Source organism: Papaver somniferum, chromosome 4, assembly GCF_003573695.1.
Source record: "Papaver somniferum cultivar HN1 chromosome 4, ASM357369v1, whole genome shotgun sequence".
NCBI classification, from domain to species: domain Eukaryota; kingdom Viridiplantae; phylum Streptophyta; class Magnoliopsida; order Ranunculales; family Papaveraceae; genus Papaver; species Papaver somniferum.
The window spans coordinates 49,392,802-49,401,011 of record NC_039361.1 but is presented as its reverse complement, the minus strand read 5'-3'; the positions used below and the strand labels follow the sequence as shown (position 1 = coordinate 49,401,011).

At 34.7% G+C, this 8,210-nt stretch overlaps 1 protein-coding gene across 1 annotated transcript; it reads right to left on the bottom strand.

The window, feature by feature from the left end:
* Positions 1 to 320: 320 nt before the first annotated feature.
* Positions 321 to 1,807, bottom strand: LOC113272490. The gene is made up of 3 exons (XM_026522316.1): positions 1,520 to 1,807; positions 1,087 to 1,416; positions 321 to 416 (listed from the first exon to the last, which is right to left on the bottom strand). The coding sequence occupies exons 1-3, from the start codon at positions 1,805 to 1,807 to the stop codon at positions 321 to 323; spliced, it is 714 nt and encodes a 237-aa protein (XP_026378101.1).
* Positions 1,808 to 8,210: the final 6,403 nt, after the last annotated feature.

Genomic DNA, 8,210 nt, shown 5'->3' with positions numbered 1-8,210 from the left:
AAGGTTCAGAACTGCCACTTATGATAATATTGATTCAACTATCAATATTTAATTGATCAGAGCAATATTCCTCTTACTGATCCAGCCATCATTATTTATTATTGGTGCATCAACCAACATTTAGTTCGTCAGTCGACTATTATAATAATCTCTCCTCGTCATTCGACTGACTCATGACACATGAATCGAGAAAGACTTATGATCGTTCATGAGTGATTATTCTCATGAATTAATGCTCAGTGCTAACATAATGATTTATGATCGATCTAGCAATCTCATTAAACCATCACTAGGTCATTTGACTATCATTATTGCTTTAGCTAGCATAATGACATGTCATGACCTAATTCAATGTATGTAGAGCATGTTGTTGTTTCAACATTCCATGCTTCATCCATCACAATCTTGAACTCCGTCTGTTCATTTCATAAGACTCATAGTCTTAGTTCAAAGGTTGACCACTCACGTCTGCAAAGCAGACTCATACATGAGATATCAATTCATATCACATGGGGGGATACAATACGTGCGATGTAAGGTACATCCACGATGAGAGTTGTGGTAAGTCGTGTTGGCAGTTAAAGGAGAAAATGGAAAGTGAATATTCGATCAACCAAGTCTTCCATGCTACGTAGAAGTGGTTCTTGCACGATTTTTCAATTCCCCATTCTTCCACTACCTTCAACTGTCACCACTTATAGGTGATTGATGTGCTGCTAAAAATAGGTTTCTGAAACGTATGACTTGATAAGAATGATTAACCGAACTTAATCTCGACATACGACTCAAACTCATCAATGTCAATTATCAATCACCTTCAGAATACTTCTCTCGTTTACATAGAGAATCATCTTCACAACAGTTCAACACATCACATCACCAACAGATCAATCCCCATTGATCTCCATAAACTCTCAGCTTCTCTCCCTACAAACTGACCCTTCTTCTTCTCTTGTGACTGAATTTAACCTGGAACGAACATTTTCTTGGTTTAGGCAAGGGGACTACAGATTAGTCTCTCGAACTCAAAGTACTCCCGTGCAGTACATTTGTGTAAAGGTTCAGGAGCTTTGAAACTACGACCACCTGCTTCAGCAAGCACTTTCCTCCTCCACTACTTTTTACCAGGAACTCCCGTTGGTTGTTTTTAATCGTAAACAATATGCTAGAGAGACAATGTTTAATGAGCACTAATCTCCCAGCTTTGTTTAAATACTTCCTCTTCCATGTAGCCAGTTTTAGTGCCATTTTCTCAAGAACACTGTCCCATATTGAGATACACCTTGAATTAGCACCAATTGGTAAACCAAGATACTGTATAGGTAACCTCTCTGTTTTGCATCCCAATTCCTTTTCCAGCACCTCAATGACGTCGTCAGCATTAACACTAACCATAATACTCTTTTCAAGATTCAACTTCAAAGATGAAGAGAATGATAAAGAGTCTAGTAACCTCATCAGAAGTAGCATTAAAAAAAAATAGTATCATCAGCAAATTGAAGATGATAGATCACTATACCAGTTTAGCCACCCTAAAACCATGAATTTGTCCCCTTTCACCAGCATCATTTATCAATTTTGAGAGAATTTCAACTACCAACAAAAATAGATAAGTTGAAAGGGAATCACCTTGTTTTAATCCTTTTGAAGGTTTTAATTTCTCTGTAGATCCACCATTAACAAGAACAGAAAGATGAGAAGAGGAAACACACCATCTGATCCAGTCAATCCACTTTTCTTCAAAGCCATGCTTATGAAGAATACAGAAAAGAGCTTGCCAATTAACATTGTCAATAGCTTTCTCCATGTTTATCTTACAAATTATACCCTGTGTTTTGGATTTCACCCTTCTATCCACACACTCATTAGCAATAATCACACCTATAAAATCTTCCTGTCATTGATAAAGGCCCCTTGATAATCTGGAATAAACAGTGTGTTAAAGCATAGCTCGGTTGAACCCACCAAGATACGGTATGTCAAGTTTGGTTGTTATATTTTAGTGAGCCAAAACTCATTTAAAGAGTCGCTTGATTATGTACTAGAGTCAATTTCGTATAGGTTAGCTTGAAAGTATTAGGATATGAGACATTACAAGTATTGTGAAGACTTGAAGAAGTGAAAAAGCAAGGAGCTACAACGACAACATCATCCTTCCACTTGAGGTTAGTGATATTTGACTTGAACTGTTTCATTCCCTAACGTATCTTTCAAGTCGTGCATATTGAAAAAAAAACTGCAAAGCATGAATGATTATACTCTAGTTAGACATAGTATTAAGGAATACAATACGAGGTTTATTGCTTAACCATTAAACTTTGTGGAAAAGACATCAACATAATCGTTTGAATGCTATTGTGACTATGTATGGGGGTATAAGGTGAAGAATTCATCCTAGGAAACAATGTTTTACATTTTTTTTAAGGAAGTAAATTCATGAACTTGTTTTGCAAATCGAAAGAAATCTCCATGCATTATTGGTATTCTTATTCATTGCATATCTTTTGAACTACCAATATGTATGATTAGTATAACCACTCATGACTTGTTTATGTTCTTGGTAAAACTATTCACAAAATCCTGACTTTTGTATTGATATGAATTTTATTAGTGAAACCGATCTTGAGTAATCACCTGAGATGGTATGATCGATTTAGTGTTATTGGTATGACCGACTCTGGGTAAAGGGGAACCGATCCTAGTAAGAGGTTCAATCTTCAGTTTGGAATGGTTTGAAATGAGCTTGGAATGTTTTACAAGAATATATCAGGTGGAAGGTGGGTGATGGTTCAAAAATATCTGTGTGGTTTGATATTTGGTGTGGAGAAGTTTTTTTAATCAGCATATTTGGCTATACAGATTATGTTAAGCAGAATATTGAAATGAAGGTACAAGCCTTAGTGTATGAGGGTAAATGGAATATTCCATCTAAGCTTCAACATTTTATCTCCATAGCTAATTTACCAGTGATAAGTGGGGGAATGGATTAGAGAGTATGGATTGCAGGACAAGATGGTAAGTTTTCTACTGCTGCTGCAGTAGAGAAAATAAGAGACATAGAAGCTATTTTGACTTGGCCAAAATTCATATGGAAAAACTTCCTTCATCCTAGCATTGCTGGCAATATTTGGAAATTGCAGCAAGAGGTTTATATGGATGATGTAATAATGAGGACTAGAGGATATGATATGGTCTTTGTCTGTTTGTATTTGCTTTGCAGAAGAAGATAGTATAAGACATACTCTGTGGGAATGTCAGTTTAGTGTCGCAGTTGGAATTGGCTTAATACACTGTTTTGTTTTGGTAATCCAGGTTCATTTGAAGAGGTCTGTAATGCTTCCAAGAATAGAAGTCCTATGGTCAAGCAGGTGCGGATGTTAGCAGCCTGTGCTACTATGAAAGAGCTGTGGTTTCAGAGAAATGCAAAGTTATTTGATGATAAAAAACCTAATATCAATTGTTTCAAAAATAGGATCTGGCAAATAGTGAATGAAGAAAGATACAGGATTTCTGGAAACAGTTGGAGAAATGCTTATGATTGTCAAATAATGGAATTTTTCAAAATCTGAACTGAGATTGGTTTAGTTTCTGTTTCAAGTCACTTCTGTATTTAGTTGCTGGGCCTAATTTCTTGTAGATGGGCATTGAAAATGAGTCAGTTTTATTTTGCTTTCTTTGTAAGCTCTTATAATTGAGTCAGTCCTGTAATTTCAGCTGGTTTTTTGCCCTTTTATTAATAAAAAATGTGATTTAGCAAAAAAAATAAAAATAATAAGAGGTGCAACCTATCACAAAGGGGAATCGATCCTTGTATGAGGTGCAACAAGTTTTTAGCAGAAAGGAAAACCGATCCAATGGACATGTGCAACACGTTTTTAGGCAAAGGGGAACCGATCCTATGGACATGTGCAGCAAGTACAAGTTAGATACCATATATATGTGGGGAACCGATCCTAGTACCTAGTCAACCGAATTTTGGTAACTAGCGTGACTATGCAAAGTACTCACATGGAGGTAGAACCGAAACTTGTTTTGGTAGAACCGTGAAACCCATGTTTAGTGATTGAGTGTTCTTGATCAATCACCTAGTTCTTGAAAGTCAGATGAACCAATTCTAAACTTGTTTGGAAGTGTGGAAAATCGGTTTCAAGGTTGTAACTATGAAAGAGTACTTACAAAGTAAGGATGTCGACATACGTTGAACATGTGCAGTAACGCTTATTTTTAATTGTTCAAAGTTATTCCTTAATAGCTAAAGGAAGAAAATCCCGGATCGAATAAAATAAATTGGGAATCTTTTATTTAAGGTTTTTAATTTTATTTTTGGAAAATGAAAATTAGTAAAGTGCATTTGCTAGTTGGAGATTTTCTAAGAGATTTTCGGTCATTATTTGGACAAAGCATTTCCAGGAATTATGGAAACCGAATCTGGAATATATTGCATATCTTGAGAATATTTTCAGTTTTGGAAATTCCTTGGTGTACAAACTTCCTTGATCTATAAATATCAAATTTTTCATTTCGATCAAACTAATCTTCAGATACAACAAAACTATCTCAGTTGTGCTGCTACTGGTGAAGCCGCCTATTCGGAGAGGAGAGTAACCTAATTAGGCGAAATATCTTACGGCCTCTCAGTTTAAGGACTTATTTGGGATTGGGAAGCTCTATTAGTACCGTTGGTGGGAAACTATATAATTGCGGTTTATCTTTTGTTTTCGATTGATTTGATTGGCTAACGGTGGTTGAACTTTGATTGCACCTAGTTTGTTTATGCTTGAGAATCTTCTCTTCTGATATAAGATTCACTTAAACTAGATCGAAGTTTTGACGGGGATCTTTAGAATATTTATAGATCTCAAGACGTCTTGTGATAATCCATTGTTAACAGACTCCGTTCTATGCGTGATTGATCACAAGAGATTCAAGTTGATTGTGTGCATGTGTTTATTGAAGATCTAAGAAGATTTGAAGACAAAGAAGACTTTTAAGATTTCTGATTTGGGTTCATAATCTTTGGTGTGCACAATACTTGTTTCGGTAAAAGAGGATCCAACTATAATCAGTTTATCCTTGTGATATATTAGATTGATTAGTTGTCTAGATCGGCATCAATATAATTCTTTGTGATTAAAAGTATTGATTGCAAAATCTTAACAATTACTCTAGTAGTTGATACTAAGATGGATCTAAGAACCTGACAAAGGAGTTTATTGAGATAAACAAAAGAGCCTTTGTGATTTTCATCAATTATAATTGTTGTTATTATAATTTAAAGTAAATTTCACAAACGTTAATTCCTATTTACTTGATAAGTAATCCTATTGTGTTTGGTTAAGTCCGAACCTTTATCAAGTAAACATACTTCGTTGTTGTATTTTCTTGATCTCGTATCCATAGATGATCACACTAAGTGTGAACCGATTTGTTTTATTCTCTTGACTCATTCCATAGACAATCACTTTCGGAGAAAGGACTTATAGGTGGAAAAGTTTTAGTTTGAGGTATATTTGGGTACCCCCGTCTTTTCAATTGGTATCAGAGCAGGCAAACACGAAAAGATCTAACAATCTTTGTTTGGTGCGATCCAACCTATAAGTATGAATCTAATGAATGATTCAGTTAACACAAAAAGAAGATTAGATGACTCAAAATTATTTGAGGAAATGTCAAACGATGAAATAATGGAGTCTCTACTCTCTAAAGAGGTTTGGTTTGTAGAAGAATGTCAATTGTATCTCAGACTCACCGATGATCTTAAAGACAAAATAAGTAGAAAACTCATTGAGTTTGCTGAAATAGAAAAACTAATCAGTGATCTGTCTTTAGAACTCGAACTTTACGAGTTAAAGGAAGATGAGTCTTTCAAAAAAACCTGTAAAATTCTTAGTGATAATCAACAATTACAAGACGAAGTAGATAACTTTCTCTTGGAAATTGAGTCTATAAAACAAGCTTCTAAAGATCCAATGTCTGAAAGAAGGCAATATCTACACGACTATTGCATGAATTTTTCTTTTGACAAAGACAACTTGGATTCATGTCCAAATTCTGTTGATATCAACTCTAATATCTGTATAAACGATGTATATTATACATATATAGTTACTAGAGAGAAATAGTTGAATAAAAATGATGATCTGTCCAAAAGTCTAATTTGTTATTCAACCGCCTCTAAGCCCATGAGTTTCGAATATGGTCTAAACAACCCATTTGAGAAATGGGTTTCAGATTCATGGTCCAATTCTAGAACTGATTCTAGTGAAGCCGAATCGAAATCGACACAATGTTCGTTGATGATAACAAAGAGAGAGATAAACCCTCTTACAATCTCTTCTTCGAACAGTCTGACAGAAAAAGAGAGAGTTGGTTCTAAATTAAAACTCAAGAATTCTGATTTCTTCTTGTTTTCGAAACAAAAATTTGATTCAATCCCACTCATTCTTCAAGAGGTACTTTCTATTTTCATCAACTTCACATCCAAGGGTGCAGTTCGAACATCAACAGATATCTTCGATTGTAAGTTTTTTTTATCTCTATTTCAAATTTATGTATTATAGCAACATGCACAATAGGGATTTTACACGAGGAGAAGGTTCTAATCAAACCCATAGGAGAATCACACCAAATTTGAATTTTACTGATATAACTATCGATTCTCTTGTAACTCTTTACTTTGATGTTAGTACTGGTATTTATTTTTTTGATCGTAAGTGATTCAAGAAGTATAGTTCAATGCATAATAAACAAATCATTTGTGAAAAGAAGTATGTGTATGTTTATATGAAGTTTTACAATGAATTGATTCATGACCGTAATGAGTGGGGAGATATTCATTCTGGTAACTACGCTGGCTCTCCAGAGTTAACTAGAGAGTTTTATGGTTATATGCACAGTGTGGATGAAAAAGAATGTAAGTTCTTCACTTTGGTTAGAATATATAGGTTTGAAGTAAATAGAAGTATTGTTGCATATCTTCTTGGCTGCCAGTTAGAAAGTGTCTCTCTATCCAAGAGCAGGGACTTCAATAAACAACATATTGCTGAAATACTTGGTGGTAGTGGCTGGAGTGGTAATAGTTTATGTATTGATGATGTTCCAGAACATCCCAAGTTTTTTGGTAAGCTTGTTGTACCTAATCTTTCTCCTAGTAATATGCACAAGATAGTGTGGAGTCCTGAAGTAACTGAATTAATTTATCATATTGTGATTGGAACTTCAAACCTTGATTTTTGTGGGTTCATTATCAAACAAATGATTAGAATCTGGAAGAATGGAAAAAGCATGGGATTTCCATGTCTTATTACTCGAATCTGCAGCTCTTATGAAATTGTTGCAAATGATTCTCAAAGACTTGTTCCAAAGCCTCATAATGACACTATCATCAACAAGATGAGAGGACAAAGTCATACCAAGACTAAAACTAGTGCTGGTCCCAACAACTGTTCACAAGATGTTGATCTTGAGACCTTTTATCGAAAGCTCAGTAGGAAAAATGAGTGTCTAGAGCACCAAGTCAACTTTGCTTCTCTCCAGCATCCAGAACTGGTTTAAGACCTCACCGAGATTGCTGAAGAATATAAGGATACAGAATATGAAGAATATTTTGGTTTGAGTGACACCAGTTCAATCTCTTAGACTCTTGTCTAAATCTGTTTGGTTCTTGTTGTAACCATAAGACTATGTTAGCTTTTGAACAATTTGTTTTAAGTATTGTAAAATTTTAAATTTGTGTTCAGATCTTATATGTAATAGTATGATTACTTTAGTATGTCAATTTTAGTACTATAAAATTATCATTACTATATGTTTATGGGATGTTTGATTTCGATTTTAGTACCTTGATATTCGATCTCATAATGTTGTGAACCCTTATGGTTTGGGTGACTTTTTGAGTTAGCAGGATTAATTTCTATCCCATGTTGGTAGGCTTTATCAAAGGATCATCAGGGGTTCTAATAGAAACAATATGTGAAAAACTCACAATATGTTGAATCGTTTGGTTTAGCATAAAAGCATATGTGTTTCGGGGTTTTCAACTTTTGCTTGCAATAGTTAAAAACCGGGTTTCAACCTTTCTCTGGTAAAGGTTGGTTGTTGTTATTCTTTTGTTTTGCATAAGGATGACAACATAATGATATTTCGATATAAATTCTCTCTGGAAGAAGATGCAAACATGTTGGAGAAGTGGATGCAAAGTTTGAGGTAAC